Here is a 19,899-nt window from a genome sequence, read left to right on the forward strand (position 1 = left end):
TCGTCCTATATCTATGTAGAGTTGTCACATTGGTGCACATACCACATCGTCCTATATCTATGTAGAGTTGTCACATTGGTGCTCATACCACATCGTCCTATATCTATGGAGAGCTGTCACATTGGTGGACATACCACATCGTCCTATATATATGTAGAGTTGTCACATTGGTGCACATACCACATCGTCCTATATCTATGTAGAGTTGTCACATTGGTGCTCATACCACATCGTCCTATATCTATGGAGAGTTGTCACATTGGTGCTCATACCACATCGTCCTATATCTATGTAAAGTTGTCACATTGGTGCTCATACCACATCGTCCTATATCTATGTAGAGTTGTCACATTGGTGCTCATACCACATCGTCCTATATCTATGTAAAGGATGGAGAGTTGTCACATTGGCCCACATACCACATCGTCCTATATCTATGTAAAGTTGTCACATTGGTGCTCATACCACATCGTCCTATATCTATGTAGAGTTGTCACATTGGCGCACATACCACATCGTCCTATATCTATTGGATGGAGAGTTGTCACATTGGTGCTCATACCACATCGTCCTATATCTATGTAGAGTTGTCACATTGGCGCACATACCACATCGTCCTATATCTATTGGATGGAGAGTTGTCACATTGGTGCTCATACCACATCGTCCTATATCTATGGAGAGTTGTCACATTGGCGCACATACCACATCGTCCTATATCTATGTAGAGTTGTCACATTGGTGCTCATACCACATCGTCCTATATCTATGTAGAGTTGTCACATCGGTGCTCATACCACATCGTCCTATATCTATGTAGAGTTGTCACATTGGTGCTCATACCACATCGTCCTATATCTATTGGATGGAGAGTTGTCACATTGGTGCTCATACCACATCGTCCTATATCTATGGAGAGTTGTCACATTGGTGCTCATACCACATCGTCCTATATCTATGTAGAGTTGTCACATTGGTGCTCATACCACATCGTCCTATATCTATGTAGAGTTGTCACATTGGTGCACATACCACATCGTCCTATATCTATGTAGAGTTGTCACATTGGTGCTCATACCACATCGTCCTATATCTATGGAGAGCTGTCACATTGGTGGACATACCACATCGTCCTATATATATGTAGAGTTGTCACATTGGTGCACATACCACATCGTCCTATATCTATGTAGAGTTGTCACATTGGTGCTCATACCACATCGTCCTATATCTATGGAGAGTTGTCACATTGGTGCTCATACCACATCGTCCTATATCTATGTAAAGTTGTCACATTGGTGCTCATACCACATCGTCCTATATCTATGTAGAGTTGTCACATTGGTGCTCATACCACATCGTCCTATATCTATGTAAAGGATGGAGAGTTGTCACATTGGCCCACATACCACATCGTCCTATATCTATGTAAAGTTGTCACATTGGTGCTCATACCACATCGTCCTATATCTATGTAGAGTTGTCACATTGGCGCACATACCACATCGTCCTATATCTATGGAGAGTTGTCACATTGGTGCTCATACCACATCGTCCTATATCTATGTAGAGTTGTCACATTGGTGCTCATACCACATCGTCCTATATCTATGTAGAGTTGTCACATTGGCGCTCATACCACATCGTCCTATATCTATGGAGAGTTGTCACGTTGGTGCTCATACCACATCGTCCTATATCTATGGAGAGTTGTCACATTGGTGCTCATACCACATCGTCCTATATCTATGTAGAGTTGTCACATTGGCTCACATACCACATCGTCCTATATCTATGTAAAGGATGGAGAGTTGTCACATTGGTGCTCATACCACATCGTCCTATATCTATGTAAAGGATGGAGAGTTGTCACATTGGCGCACATACCACATCGTCCTATATCTATGTAGAGTTGTCACATTGGCGCACATACCACATCGTCCTATATCTATGTAAAGTTGTCACATTGGTGCTCATACCACATCGTCCTATATCTATGTAAAGTTGTCACATTGGCGCACATACCACATCGTCCTATATATATGGAGAGTTGTCACATTGGCGCACATACCACATCGTCCTATATCTATGTAGAGTTGTCACATTGGCGCACATACCACATCGTCCTATATCTATGTAGAGTTGTCACATTGGTGCTCATACCACATCGTCCTATATCTATGTAGAGTTGTCACATTGGCGCTCATACCACATCGTCCTATATCTATGTAGAGTTGTCACATTGGTGCTCATACCACATCGTCCTATATCTATGTAAAGGATGGAGAGTTGTCACATTGGCGCACATACCACATCGTCCTATATCTATGTAGAGTTGTCACATTGGCGCACATACCACATCGTCCTATATCTATTTAAAGTTGTCACATTGGTGCTCATACCACATCGTCCTATATCTATGTAAAGGATGGAGAGTTGTCACATTGGCGCACATACCACATCGTCCTATATCTATGTAGAGTTGTCACATTGGTGCTCATACCACATCGTCCTATATCTATGTAAAGGATGGAGAGTTGTCACATTGGCGCACATACCACATCGTCCTATATCTATGTAGAGTTGTCACATTGGCGCACATACCACATCGTCCTATATCTATGTAAAGTTGTCACATTGGTGCTCATACCACATCGTCCTATATCTATGTAAAGTTGTCACATTGGCGCACATACCACATCGTCCTATATCTATTGAGAGTTGTCACATTGGCGCAAATACCACATCGTCCTATATCTATGTAGAGTTGTCACATTGGCGCACATACCACATCGTCCTATATCTATGTAGAGTTGTCACATTGGTGCTCATACCACATCGTCCTATATCTATGTAGAGTTGTCACATTGGCGCTCATACCACATCGTCCTATATCTATGTAAAGTTGTCACATTGGTGCTCATACCACATCGTCCTATATCTATGTAAAGGATGGAGAGTTGTCACATTGGTGCTCATACCACATCGTCCTATATCTATGTAAAGGATGGAGAGTTGTCACATTGGCGCACATACCACATCGTCCTATATCTATGTAGAGTTGTCACATTGGTGCTCATACCACATCGTCCTATATCTATGCAGAGTTGTCACATTGGTGCTCATACCACATCGTCCTATATCTATGTAGAGTTGTCACATTGGCGCTCATACCACATCGTCCTATATCTATGTAGAGTTGTCACATTGGTGCTCATACCACATCGTCCTATATCTATGTAGAGTTGTCACATTGGTGCTCATACCACATCGTCCTATATCTATGTAGAGTTGTCACATTGGTGCTCATACCACATCGTCCTATATCTATGTAGAGTTGTCACATTGGCGCTCATACCACATCGTCCTATATCTATGGAAAGTTGTCACATTGGTGCTCATACCACATCGTCCTATATCTATGTAGAGTTGTCACATTGGTGCTCATACCACATCGTCCTATATCTATGTAGAGTTGTCACATTGGTGCTCATACCACATCGTCCTATATCTATGTAGAGTTGTCACATTGGTGCTCATACCACATCGTCCTATATCTATGGAAAGTTGTCACATTGGTGCTCATACCACATCGTCCTATATCTATGGAGAGTTGTCACATTGGTGCTCATACCACATCGTCCTATATCTATTGGATGGAGAGTTGTCACATTGGCGCACATACCACATCGTCCTATATCTATGTAGAGTTGTCACATTGGTGCTCATACCACATCGTCCTATATCTATGTAGAGTTGTCACATTGGTGCTCATACCACATCGTCCTATATCTATGTAGAGTTGTCACATCGGTGCACATACCACATCGTCCTATATCTATGTAGAGTTGTCACATTGGTGCTCATACCACATCGTCCTATATCTATTGGATGGAGAGTTGTCACATTGGTGCACATACCACATCGTCCTATATCTATGTAGAGTTGTCACATTGGTGCTCATACCACATCGTCCTATATCTATGTAGAGTTGTCACATTGGCGCTCATACCACATCGTCCTATATCTATTGGATGGAGAGTTGTCACATTGGCGCACATACCACATCGTCCTATATCTATGTAGAGTTGTCACATTGGTGCTCATACCACATCGTCCTATATCTATGTAGAGTTGTCACATTGGCGCACATACCACATCGTCCTATATCTATGTAGAGTTGTCACATTGGTGCTCATAACACATCGTCCTATATCTATGTAGAGTTGTCACATTGGCGCTCATACCACATCGTCCTATATCTATGTAGAGTTGTCACATTGGCGCACATACCACATCGTCCTATATCTATGTAGAGTTGTCACATTGGTGCTCATAACACATCGTCCTATATCTATGTAGAGTTGTCACATTGGCGCTCATACCACATCGTCCTATATCTATGTAGAGTTGTCACATTGGTGCTCATACCACATCGTCCTATATCTATTGGATGGAGAGTTGTCACATTGGCGCTCATACCACATCGTCCTATATCTATGGAGAGTTGTCACATTGGTGCTCATACCACATCGTCCTATATCTATGTAGAGTTGTCACATTGGTGCTCATACCACATCGTCCTATATCTATGTAGAGTTGTCACATTGGTGCTCATACCACATCGTCCTATATCTATGTAAAGTTGTCACATTGGCGCACATACCACATCGTCCTATATCTATGTAGAGTTGTCACATTGGCGCTCATACCACATCGTCCTATATCTATGGAGAGTTGTCACATTGGCGCTCATACCACATCGTCCTATATCTATGTAGAGTTGTCACATTGGCGCACATACCACATCGTCCTATATCTATGTAGAGTTGTCACATTGGCGCTCATACCACATCGTCCTATATCTATGGAGAGTTGTCACATTGGTGCTCATACCACATCGTCCTATATCTATGTAGAGTTGTCACATTGGTGCTCATACCACATCGTCCTATATCTATGTAGAGTTGTCACATTGGCGCTCATACCACATCGTCCTATATCTATGTAGAGTTGTCACATTGGCGCTCATACCACATCGTCCTATATCTATGTAGAGTTGTCACATTGGTGCTCATACCACATCGTCCTATATCTATTGGATGGAGAGTTGTCACATTGGCGCTCATACCACATCGTCCTATATCTATGGAGAGTTGTCACATTGGTGCTCATACCACATCGTCCTATATCTATGTAGAGTTGTCACATTGGTGCTCATACCACATCGTCCTATATCTATGTAGAGTTGTCACATTGGTGCTCATACCACATCGTCCTATATCTATGTAGAGTTGTCACATTGGTGCTCATACCACATCGTCCTATATCTATGTAGAGTTGTCACATTGGTGCTCATACCACATCGTCCTATATCTATGTAAAGTTGTCACATTGGCGCACATACCACATCGTCCTATATCTATGTAGAGTTGTCACATTGGCGCTCATACCACATCGTCCTATATCTATGGAGAGTTGTCACATTGGCGCTCATACCACATCGTCCTATATCTATGTAGAGTTGTCACATTGGCGCACATACCACATCGTCCTATATCTATGTAGAGTTGTCACATTGGCGCTCATACCACATCGTCCTATATCTATGGAGAGTTGTCACATTGGTGCTCATACCACATCGTCCTATATCTATGGAGAGTTGTCACATTGGTGCTCATACCACATCGTCCTATATCTATGTAGAGTTGTCACATTGGTGCTCATACCACATCGTCCTATATCTATGTAAAGTTGTCACATTGGTGCTCATACCACATCGTCCTATATCTATGTAGAGTTGTCACATTGGTGCTCATACCACATCGTCCTATATCTATGTAGAGTTGTCACATTGGCGCTCATACCACATCGTCCTATATCTATGTAGAGTTGTCACATTGGCGCTCATACCACATCGTCCTATATCTATGTAGAGTTGTCACATTGGTGCTCATACCACATCGTCCTATATCTATTGGATGGAGAGTTGTCACATTGGCGCTCATACCACATCGTCCTATATCTATGGAGAGTTGTCACATTGGTGCTCATACCACATCGTCCTATATCTATGTAGAGTTGTCACATTGGTGCTCATACCACATCGTCCTATATCTATGTAGAGTTGTCACATTGGTGCTCATACCACATCGTCCTATATCTATGTAAAGTTGTCACATTGGCGCACATACCACATCGTCCTATATCTATGTAGAGTTGTCACATTGGCGCTCATACCACATCGTCCTATATCTATGGAGAGTTGTCACATTGGCGCTCATACCACATCGTCCTATATCTATGTAGAGTTGTCACATTGGCGCACATACCACATCGTCCTATATCTATGTAGAGTTGTCACATTGGCGCTCATACCACATCGTCCTATATCTATGGAGAGTTGTCACATTGGTGCTCATACCACATCGTCCTATATCTATTGGATGGAGAGTTGTCGCATTGGTGCTCATACCACATCGTCCTATATCTATGTAGAGTTGTCACATTGGTGCTCATACCACATCGTCCTATATCTATGTAGAGTTGTCACATTGGTGCTCATACCACATCGTCCTATATCTATGGAGAGTTGTCACATTGGTGCTCATACCACATCGTCCTATATCTATGTAGAGTTGTCACATTGGTGCTCATACCACATCGTCCTATATCTATGTAGAGTTGTCACATTGGTGCTCATACCACATCGTCCTATATCTATGTAGAGTTGTCACATTGGTGCTCATACCACATCGTCCTATATCTATGTAGAGTTGTCACATTGGTTCTCATACCACATCGTCCTATATCTATTGGATGGAGAGTTGTCACATTGGGGCTCATACCACATCGTCCTATATCTATTGGATGGAGAGTTGTCACATTGGGGCTCATACCACATCGTCCTATATCTATTGGATGGAGAGTTGTCACATTGGTGCTCATACCACATCGTCCTATATCTATGTAGAGTTGTCACATTGGTGCTCATACCACATCGTCCTATATCTATGTAGAGTTGTCACATTGGCGCACATACCACATCGTCCTATATCTATGTAGAGTTGTCACATTGGTGCTCATACCACATCGTCCTATATCTATGGAGAGTTGTCACATTGGCGCTCATACCACATCGTCCTATATCTATGTAGAGTTGTCACATTGGTGCTCATACCACATCGTCCTATATCTATGTAGAGTTGTCACATTGGTGCTCATACCACATCGTCCTATATCTATGTAAAGTTGTCACATTGGCGCACATACCACATCGTCCTATATCTATGTAGAGTTGTCACATTGGTGCTCATACCACATCGTCCTATATCTATGGAGAGTTGTCACATTGGTGCTCATACCACATCGTCCTATATCTATGGAGAGTTGTCACATTGGTGCTCATACCACATCGTCCTATATCTATGGAGAGTTGTCACATTGGTGCTCATACCACATCGTCCTATATCTATGTAGAGTTGTCACATTGGTGCTCATACCACATCGTCCTATATCTATGGAGAGTTGTCACATTGGTGCTCATACCACATCGTCCTATATCTATGTAGAGTTGTCACATTGGTGCTCATACCACATCGTCCTATATCTATGTAGAGTTGTCACATTGGTGCTCATACCACATCGTCCTATATCTATGTAGAGTTGTCACATTGGTGCTCATACCACATCGTCCTATATCTATGTAGAGTTGTCACATTGGTGCACATACCACATCGTCCTATATCTATGTAAAGGATGGAGAGTTGTCACATTGGTGCTCATACCACATCGTCCTATATCTATGTAGAGTTGTCACATTGGTGCACATACCACATCGTCCTATATCTATGTAAAGGATGGAGAGTTGTCACATTGGTGCTCATACTACATCGTCCTATATCTATGTAGAGTTGTCACATTGGCGCACATACCACATCGTCCTATATCTATGAAGAGTTGTCACATTGGTGCTCATACCACATCGTCCTATATCTATGGAGAGTTGTCACATTGGTGCACATACCACATCGTCCTATATCTATGTAGAGTTGTCACATTGGTGCTCATACCACATCGTCCTATATCTATGTAGAGTTGTCACATTGGTGCTCATACCACATCGTCCTATATCTATGTAAAGTTGTCACATTGGTGCTCATACCACATCGTCCTATATCTATGTAGAGTTGTCACATTGGTGCTCATACCACATCGTCCTATATCTATGTAGAGTTGTCACATTGGTGCTCATACCACATCGTCCTATATCTATGTAAAGTTGTCACATCGGTGCACATACCACATCGTCCTATATCTATGTAGAGTTGTCACATTGGTGCTCATACCACATCGTCCTATATCTATGGAGAGTTGTCACATCGGTGCACATACCACATCGTCCTATATCTATGTAAAGTTGTCACATTGGTTCTCATACCACATCGTCCTATATCTATGTAAAGTTGTCACATTGGTTCTCATACCACATCGTCCTATATCTATGTAGAGTTGTCACATTGGTGCTCATACCACATCGTCCTATATCTATGTAGAGTTGTCACATTGGTGCTCATACCACATCGTCCTATATCTATGTAAAGTTGTCACATTGGTTCTCATACCACATCGTCCTATATCTATGTAGAGTTGTCACATTGGTGCTCATACCACATCGTCCTATATCTATGTAGAGTTGTCACATTGGTGCTCATACCACATCGTCCTATATCTATGTAGAGTTGTCACATTGGTGCTCATACCACATCGTCCTATATCTATGTAGAGTTGTCACATTGGTGCTCATACCACATCGTCCTATATCTATGTAAAGTTGTCACATTGGTTCTCATACCACATCGTCCTATATCTATGTAGAGTTGTCACATTGGTGCTCATACCACATCGTCCTATATCTATGTAGAGTTGTCACATTGGTGCTCATACCACATCGTCCTATATCTATGTAGAGTTGTCACATTGGTGCTCATACCACATCGTCCTATATCTATGTAGAGTTGTCACATTGGTTCTCATACCACATCGTCCTATATCTATGTAGAGTTATCACATTGGCCCACATACCACATCGTCCTATATCTATGTAGAGTTGTCACATTGGTTCTCATACCACATCGTCCTATATCTATGTAGAGTTGTCACATTGGCCCACATACCACATCGTCCTATATCTATGGAGAGTTGTCACATTGGTGCTCATACCACATCGTCCTATATCTATGTAGAGTTGTCACATTGGTGCTCATACCACATCGTCCTATATCTATGTAGAGTTGTCACATTGGTGCTCATACCACATCGTCCTATATCTATGTAGAGTTGTCACATTGGTGCTCATACCACATCGTCCTATATCTATGTAGAGTTGTCACATTGGCGCTCATACCACATCGTCCTATATCTATGTAGAGTTGTCACATTGGTGCTCATACCACATCGTCCTATATCTATGTAGAGTTGTCACATTGGTGCTCATACCACATCGTCCTATATCTATGTAGAGTTGTCACATTGGTGCACATACCACATCGTCCTATATCTATGTAGAGTTGTCACATTGGTGATCATACCACATCGTCCTATATCTATGTAAAGTTGTCACATTGGTTCTCATACCACATCGTCCTATATCTATGTAGAGTTGTCACATTGGTGCTCATACCACATCGTCCTATATCTATGTAAAGTTGTCACATTGGTGCTCATACCACATCGTCCTATATCTATGTAGAGTTGTCACATTGGTGCTCATACCACATCGTCCTATATCTATGTAAAGTTGTCACATTGGTTCTCATACCACATCGTCCTATATCTATGTAGAGTTGTCACATTGGTGCTCATACCACATCGTCCTATATCTATGTAAAGTTGTCACATTGGTGCTCATACCACATCGTCCTATATCTATGTAGAGTTGTCACATTGGCGCTCATACCACATCGTCCTATATCTATGTAGAGTTGTCACATTGGTGCTCATACCACATCGTCCTATATCTATGTAGAGTTGTCACATTGGTGCTCATACCACATCGTCCTATATCTATGTAGAGTTGTCACATTGGTGCACATACCACATCGTCCTATATCTATGTAGAGTTGTCACATTGGTGCTCATACCACATCGTCCTATATCTATGGAGAGCTGTCACATTGGTGGACATACCACATCGTCCTATATATATGTAGAGTTGTCACATTGGTGCACATACCACATCGTCCTATATCTATGTAGAGTTGTCACATTGGTGCTCATACCACATCGTCCTATATCTATGGAGAGTTGTCACATTGGTGCTCATACCACATCGTCCTATATCTATGTAAAGTTGTCACATTGGTGCTCATACCACATCGTCCTATATCTATGTAGAGTTGTCACATTGGTGCTCATACCACATCGTCCTATATCTATGTAAAGGATGGAGAGTTGTCACATTGGCCCACATACCACATCGTCCTATATCTATGTAAAGTTGTCACATTGGTGCTCATACCACATCGTCCTATATCTATGTAGAGTTGTCACATTGGCGCACATACCACATCGTCCTATATCTATTGGATGGAGAGTTGTCACATTGGTGCTCATACCACATCGTCCTATATCTATGTAGAGTTGTCACATTGGCGCACATACCACATCGTCCTATATCTATTGGATGGAGAGTTGTCACATTGGTGCTCATACCACATCGTCCTATATCTATGGAGAGTTGTCACATTGGCGCACATACCACATCGTCCTATATCTATGTAGAGTTGTCACATTGGTGCTCATACCACATCGTCCTATATCTATGTAGAGTTGTCACATCGGTGCTCATACCACATCGTCCTATATCTATGTAGAGTTGTCACATTGGTGCTCATACCACATCGTCCTATATCTATTGGATGGAGAGTTGTCACATTGGTGCTCATACCACATCGTCCTATATCTATGGAGAGTTGTCACATTGGTGCTCATACCACATCGTCCTATATCTATGTAGAGTTGTCACATTGGTGCTCATACCACATCGTCCTATATCTATGTAGAGTTGTCACATTGGTGCACATACCACATCGTCCTATATCTATGTAGAGTTGTCACATTGGTGCTCATACCACATCGTCCTATATCTATGGAGAGCTGTCACATTGGTGGACATACCACATCGTCCTATATATATGTAGAGTTGTCACATTGGTGCACATACCACATCGTCCTATATCTATGTAGAGTTGTCACATTGGTGCTCATACCACATCGTCCTATATCTATGGAGAGTTGTCACATTGGTGCTCATACCACATCGTCCTATATCTATGTAAAGTTGTCACATTGGTGCTCATACCACATCGTCCTATATCTATGTAGAGTTGTCACATTGGTGCTCATACCACATCGTCCTATATCTATGTAAAGGATGGAGAGTTGTCACATTGGCCCACATACCACATCGTCCTATATCTATGTAAAGTTGTCACATTGGTGCTCATACCACATCGTCCTATATCTATGTAGAGTTGTCACATTGGCGCACATACCACATCGTCCTATATCTATGGAGAGTTGTCACATTGGTGCTCATACCACATCGTCCTATATCTATGTAGAGTTGTCACATTGGTGCTCATACCACATCGTCCTATATCTATGTAGAGTTGTCACATTGGCGCTCATACCACATCGTCCTATATCTATGGAGAGTTGTCACGTTGGTGCTCATACCACATCGTCCTATATCTATGGAGAGTTGTCACATTGGTGCTCATACCACATCGTCCTATATCTATGTAGAGTTGTCACATTGGCTCACATACCACATCGTCCTATATCTATGTAAAGGATGGAGAGTTGTCACATTGGTGCTCATACCACATCGTCCTATATCTATGTAAAGGATGGAGAGTTGTCACATTGGCGCACATACCACATCGTCCTATATCTATGTAGAGTTGTCACATTGGCGCACATACCACATCGTCCTATATCTATGTAAAGTTGTCACATTGGTGCTCATACCACATCGTCCTATATCTATGTAAAGTTGTCACATTGGCGCACATACCACATCGTCCTATATATATGGAGAGTTGTCACATTGGCGCACATACCACATCGTCCTATATCTATGTAGAGTTGTCACATTGGCGCACATACCACATCGTCCTATATCTATGTAGAGTTGTCACATTGGTGCTCATACCACATCGTCCTATATCTATGTAGAGTTGTCACATTGGCGCTCATACCACATCGTCCTATATCTATGTAGAGTTGTCACATTGGTGCTCATACCACATCGTCCTATATCTATGTAAAGGATGGAGAGTTGTCACATTGGCGCACATACCACATCGTCCTATATCTATGTAGAGTTGTCACATTGGCGCACATACCACATCGTCCTATATCTATTTAAAGTTGTCACATTGGTGCTCATACCACATCGTCCTATATCTATGTAAAGGATGGAGAGTTGTCACATTGGCGCACATACCACATCGTCCTATATCTATGTAGAGTTGTCACATTGGTGCTCATACCACATCGTCCTATATCTATGTAAAGGATGGAGAGTTGTCACATTGGCGCACATACCACATCGTCCTATATCTATGTAGAGTTGTCACATTGGCGCACATACCACATCGTCCTATATCTATGTAAAGTTGTCACATTGGTGCTCATACCACATCGTCCTATATCTATGTAAAGTTGTCACATTGGCGCACATACCACATCGTCCTATATCTATTGAGAGTTGTCACATTGGCGCAAATACCACATCGTCCTATATCTATGTAGAGTTGTCACATTGGCGCACATACCACATCGTCCTATATCTATGTAGAGTTGTCACATTGGTGCTCATACCACATCGTCCTATATCTATGTAGAGTTGTCACATTGGCGCTCATACCACATCGTCCTATATCTATGTAAAGTTGTCACATTGGTGCTCATACCACATCGTCCTATATCTATGTAAAGGATGGAGAGTTGTCACATTGGTGCTCATACCACATCGTCCTATATCTATGTAAAGGATGGAGAGTTGTCACATTGGCGCACATACCACATCGTCCTATATCTATGTAGAGTTGTCACATTGGTGCTCATACCACATCGTCCTATATCTATGCAGAGTTGTCACATTGGTGCTCATACCACATCGTCCTATATCTATGTAGAGTTGTCACATTGGCGCTCATACCACATCGTCCTATATCTATGTAGAGTTGTCACATTGGTGCTCATACCACATCGTCCTATATCTATGTAGAGTTGTCACATTGGTGCTCATACCACATCGTCCTATATCTATGTAGAGTTGTCACATTGGTGCTCATACCACATCGTCCTATATCTATGTAGAGTTGTCACATTGGCGCTCATACCACATCGTCCTATATCTATGGAAAGTTGTCACATTGGTGCTCATACCACATCGTCCTATATCTATGTAGAGTTGTCACATTGGTGCTCATACCACATCGTCCTATATCTATGTAGAGTTGTCACATTGGTGCTCATACCACATCGTCCTATATCTATGTAGAGTTGTCACATTGGTGCTCATACCACATCGTCCTATATCTATGGAAAGTTGTCACATTGGTGCTCATACCACATCGTCCTATATCTATGGAGAGTTGTCACATTGGTGCTCATACCACATCGTCCTATATCTATTGGATGGAGAGTTGTCACATTGGCGCACATACCACATCGTCCTATATCTATGTAGAGTTGTCACATTGGTGCTCATACCACATCGTCCTATATCTATGTAGAGTTGTCACATTGGTGCTCATACCACATCGTCCTATATCTATGTAGAGTTGTCACATCGGTGCACATACCACATCGTCCTATATCTATGTAGAGTTGTCACATTGGTGCTCATACCACATCGTCCTATATCTATTGGATGGAGAGTTGTCACATTGGTGCACATACCACATCGTCCTATATCTATGTAGAGTTGTCACATTGGTGCTCATACCACATCGTCCTATATCTATGTAGAGTTGTCACATTGGCGCTCATACCACATCGTCCTATATCTATTGGATGGAGAGTTGTCACATTGGCGCACATACCACATCGTCCTATATCTATGTAGAGTTGTCACATTGGTGCTCATACCACATCGTCCTATATCTATGTAGAGTTGTCACATTGGCGCACATACCACATCGTCCTATATCTATGTAGAGTTGTCACATTGGTGCTCATAACACATCGTCCTATATCTATGTAGAGTTGTCACATTGGCGCTCATACCACATCGTCCTATATCTATGTAGAGTTGTCACATTGGCGCACATACCACATCGTCCTATATCTATGTAGAGTTGTCACATTGGTGCTCATAACACATCGTCCTATATCTATGTAGAGTTGTCACATTGGCGCTCATACCACATCGTCCTATATCTATGTAGAGTTGTCACATTGGTGCTCATACCACATCGTCCTATATCTATTGGATGGAGAGTTGTCACATTGGCGCTCATACCACATCGTCCTATATCTATGGAGAGTTGTCACATTGGTGCTCATACCACATCGTCCTATATCTATGTAGAGTTGTCACATTGGTGCTCATACCACATCGTCCTATATCTATGTAGAGTTGTCACATTGGTGCTCATACCACATCGTCCTATATCTATGTAAAGTTGTCACATTGGCGCACATACCACATCGTCCTATATCTATGTAGAGTTGTCACATTGGCGCTCATACCACATCGTCCTATATCTATGGAGAGTTGTCACATTGGCGCTCATACCACATCGTCCTATATCTATGTAGAGTTGTCACATTGGCGCACATACCACATCGTCCTATATCTATGTAGAGTTGTCACATTGGCGCTCATACCACATCGTCCTATATCTATGGAGAGTTGTCACATTGGTGCTCATACCACATCGTCCTATATCTATGTAGAGTTGTCACATTGGTGCTCATACCACATCGTCCTATATCTATGTAGAGTTGTCACATTGGCGCTCATACCACATCGTCCTATATCTATGTAGAGTTGTCACATTGGCGCTCATACCACATCGTCCTATATCTATGTAGAGTTGTCACATTGGTGCTCATACCACATCGTCCTATATCTATTGGATGGAGAGTTGTCACATTGGCGCTCATACCACATCGTCCTATATCTATGGAGAGTTGTCACATTGGTGCTCATACCACATCGTCCTATATCTATGTAGAGTTGTCACATTGGTGCTCATACCACATCGTCCTATATCTATGTAGAGTTGTCACATTGGTGCTCATACCACATCGTCCTATATCTATGTAGAGTTGTCACATTGGTGCTCATACCACATCGTCCTATATCTATGTAGAGTTGTCACATTGGTGCTCATACCACATCGTCCTATATCTATGTAAAGTTGTCACATTGGCGCACATACCACATCGTCCTATATCTATGTAGAGTTGTCACATTGGCGCTCATACCACATCGTCCTATATCTATGGAGAGTTGTCACATTGGCGCTCATACCACATCGTCCTATATCTATGTAGAGTTGTCACATTGGCGCACATACCACATCGTCCTATATCTATGTAGAGTTGTCACATTGGCGCTCATACCACATCGTCCTATATCTATGGAGAGTTGTCACATTGGTGCTCATACCACATCGTCCTATATCTATGGAGAGTTGTCACATTGGTGCTCATACCACATCGTCCTATATCTATGTAGAGTTGTCACATTGGTGCTCATACCACATCGTCCTATATCTATGTAAAGTTGTCACATTGGTGCTCATACCACATCGTCCTATATCTATGTAGAGTTGTCACATTGGTGCTCATACCACATCGTCCTATATCTATGTAGAGTTGTCACATTGGCGCTCATACCACATCGTCCTATATCTATGTAGAGTTGTCACATTGGCGCTCATACCACATCGTCCTATATCTATGTAGAGTTGTCACATTGGTGCTCATACCACATCGTCCTATATCTATTGGATGGAGAGTTGTCACATTGGCGCTCATACCACATCGTCCTATATCTATGGAGAGTTGTCACATTGGTGCTCATACCACATCGTCCTATATCTATGTAGAGTTGTCACATTGGTGCTCATACCACATCGTCCTATATCTATGTAGAGTTGTCACATTGGTGCTCATACCACATCGTCCTATATCTATGTAAAGTTGTCACATTGGCGCACATACCACATCGTCCTATATCTATGTAGAGTTGTCACATTGGCGCTCATACCACATCGTCCTATATCTATGGAGAGTTGTCACATTGGCGCTCATACCACATCGTCCTATATCTATGTAGAGTTGTCACATTGGCGCACATACCACATCGTCCTATATCTATGTAGAGTTGTCACATTGGCGCTCATACCACATCGTCCTATATCTATGGAGAGTTGTCACATTGGTGCTCATACCACATCGTCCTATATCTATTGGATGGAGAGTTGTCGCATTGGTGCTCATACCACATCGTCCTATATCTATGTAGAGTTGTCACATTGGTGCTCATACCACATCGTCCTATATCTATGTAGAGTTGTCACATTGGTGCTCATACCACATCGTCCTATATCTATGGAGAGTTGTCACATTGGTGCTCATACCACATCGTCCTATATCTATGTAGAGTTGTCACATTGGTGCTCATACCACATCGTCCTATATCTATGTAGAGTTGTCACATTGGTGCTCATACCACATCGTCCTATATTTATGTAAAAATCGTCTTTTACTTGATAGGTTTGTGATTTGATAGAAGGTATAAACACAGCAACTTTTGGACGGAGGACAGTGGCCTCTCTAACACAGTGTTGTAATACGGATAACTGCAATAGTATGTATTTAATTAACATTTGATTATTAGCAATTGGTATCTTTTAAAACAACTCCCTTAAGGGACGCATCCAACCATATGTCCCCATTCAAAAGCATTGTTCGTCAAAAAATTTGCGAGAAAGATCTGCCATCATTCGGTCTTTTAAAACAAATGTGTACTAAAAAAATTATGAAAGAGTGCACTTTGAGTTCCATCCCTTTGTTAAATCAAGTGTGACAAAGCGTGACAAATTTCTAGAATTTGAATATAATATCTGTTAAAGAATTACAAAGAGTATATATACATTGAATAACAAAAGCTTACTCTTGTTTTAATTGTTGTAAAAGGTAAAATGAAAACAATATCGACTTCCAAGCAAAACTTATAATGGAAAGTCCCTTATCAGAAGACAAATCAAAAGCTCAACCACACCGAACGATTGGAAAACAACTGGTATATTCTTGAATTGTTACAGGCATTTCCTACTATTGAAAATGTTAAACCTGGTCTCGTAGACAGCCAACCTATGACTCGTATTTAATTCGACAAAAGCACAATAGCACATTTTGGGCATTTAAAACTTTTTGTGATTCAACTTCTATTTTCTTTTTTACATGTAGAAAATTTGCTCGAACAATCCACTCGTAAGTTAGTAAATCATAGTTTTACGATCACCGTTAATAAGCTTGATGTTAACATAGCAAGATATTTAAACTTGTGTAAATTTATGTTTGAAATCATCAAATATTATGGCCAAAAAAAAAAGACCAAAGAGACAAATAACAGTACACAAAATACAACATTTTACAAAATAAAAAAATGAGCGATACGGACCCACCAAAAACTGGAGGTGATTACAGGTGCCTTGGAGTGGTAAGCATTCCTGCTCCATATGTGGCGGCTGCACACCGTATTGTAGCTCATAAACTACTAGTTAACAAAAACCATGGACGTAATCTACCAAAATAATTGTAATTAGTTGATCTAATCGCTATCTGTCTGCTAAGCTATAAATTCTTGACTAGACACAGAAACAAACACCGAAAGTCGTTATATATAGATCATTAAGAGAAGAACTTCTCAACCGAGCAATAAAATGCAGCTGTCGAAAGAACAAAGAATAAAATCACGTCGTATAATTTAAAGCTTTCTTTTTTTGTTTCAAGATGTCCCACTGATATCGCAAACACCCATTCATCAACCGACACTGAAGTCTACAGAAAGACCAACATCACCAGCTCCAGCGATTTATTCCAGTACAACACATAACAGAACGACACCCACAGTTAAACCATGTCTAGATACAGGGACCCAGTGTACACAGAAAGATTTCCAACGACTAGTGTGTGGTGTCCAGGAGTTTGAACCCCTTTGTGCAAAGTCATGTGGCCTTTGTTAATAAAACATGTGTGATGAAATATTAGTTGTTTACAGGAATTTTCATTTATAGGAGATAACGAGGATCTTTTTGGGTTCAAACATATTTCTAAATAATGGTTAATTAAATATTATTAATATTATTATTTTGTTAATATGAATTTTAGTGTTAATATATATATATAAAAAAGGTAGATGTGGTATGATTGCCAATGAAACAACTCTCCAAAAGAGACCAAATGACACAAAAAAATACAGATATAGGTCACCGTCGTACTTCAATAATGAGCAAAGCCCATACCGCATAGTCGGCTATAAAAGGCCCCGAAATGATCGACAGTATATATGCATGTTTATTTCAATTGTTGCATATTTTTCGATCGTCAAAGTGTTTCTGTGTCTGACCGATTTCACAGTTATCAAACTATTATTTTATAGAAAAATCAAAGCACTGACGTACTGAAAAAACTAAGGATTACTCACTAATTTGATTGCTATCAAATAAATAATACAGATTCAATCTCAACGAAAACTGCTTAACACTTTAATTTTGTCGGCACAGCTGAGTGTTGACATTGAATAGGACAACAGAAACAGAAAGGCACCAAGCATTGTCTCAGACACTGAATTCGATAAACATTTGTCGTCCGATCAACCATAAATTTGAATAATATCAAAGACACCCGGCCGCGAATATGCTAATATACTTTTTTTTTCAAAAGCGTATATATGAAGTCATATTAAAGTTATTTTTTTTAATAAAAAAATATGGAATGATTGCCAATGAGACAACTCTCCACATTGACATAAAAAAACTAACAACTATTGGTCACCCAACGGCCTTCGACAATGAGCAAAACCCACATCGCATAGTAAGCTATAAAAGGACATGAATTGACAAATATAAACAATTCAAACGAGAATTACATGAAAAGGTCGTTCCTATCATATTTCCAACAGCTCACAATCGAGCTTTAGCTGCAAATTTATATACACCCGCAATATTGATTTCTTTCGATGGCGTGACTATTTCTAAATTTCCCTTTCAAGATATTTTTGTCAGACTATTTTATAAATCATATTTGGTCAAAGCGTGAGGCGGGATTGGTCGATTTTTACATTGCAATGACCGTGAGGGCATTCCGATATATTGTTGCCACAGATATTCATACCTACGTAACTTTCGTTTTTGACTGGTAACCGATCTATAAATCTATAAATATACGGACATTATCAAATAAAAATAACATTACTTATCGAATACTCATAAAAATATTTCTTTAGAACATAGATTAATGATATGAAATTGTCGTTAGAAATATACGTATAAGTAAAAAATCATTTTATATCTATGCACACGTACACGCGGAAGGGTATCTCAAGAACGTTATGCAGGAAAAAAGGAATTCCTGCTAAAATCCTAGCTATTAGAAAATCGAATTGTTACAGAAGAGTGTCCACCATGCAATTGCACTGCACTATTATCAGAAAAATAGAATAGAATGATTTACAAATGGTCGAAAATTATATACTAGTATACATGTTATTTTTATATACAAATATACAAATATTAATATAATATATAAAAACAAACCCGAGTATTCTGATTTGTATCACCACCATATAATAGTTATTACGGTGAT

General features: G+C 40.7%; 1 protein-coding gene across 2 annotated transcripts in view; it reads left to right on the forward strand.

Moving 5' to 3' along the window:
- The window catches only part of LOC143050963 (uncharacterized), a 28,541-nt gene extending 10,244 nt beyond the window's left edge, over window positions 1–18,297 (forward strand). For both annotated transcript variants that reach the window (XM_076224056.1, XM_076224057.1), the window contains 3 exons: window positions 16,804–16,897; window positions 17,500–17,523; window positions 18,046–18,297. In XM_076224056.1, the coding sequence (XP_076080171.1) occupies window positions 16,804–16,897; window positions 17,500–17,523; window positions 18,046–18,278 (351 nt within the window). In that variant the 3' untranslated portion in view covers window positions 18,279–18,297. The remainder of the gene's footprint in view (window positions 1–16,803; window positions 16,898–17,499; window positions 17,524–18,045) is intronic.
- The last annotated feature ends 1,602 nt before the right edge of the window (window positions 18,298–19,899 follow it).

The sequence above is a fragment of the Mytilus galloprovincialis genome, chromosome 11 (genome assembly GCF_965363235.1).
Source record: "Mytilus galloprovincialis chromosome 11, xbMytGall1.hap1.1, whole genome shotgun sequence".
NCBI lineage: Eukaryota > Metazoa > Mollusca > Bivalvia > Mytilida > Mytilidae > Mytilus > Mytilus galloprovincialis.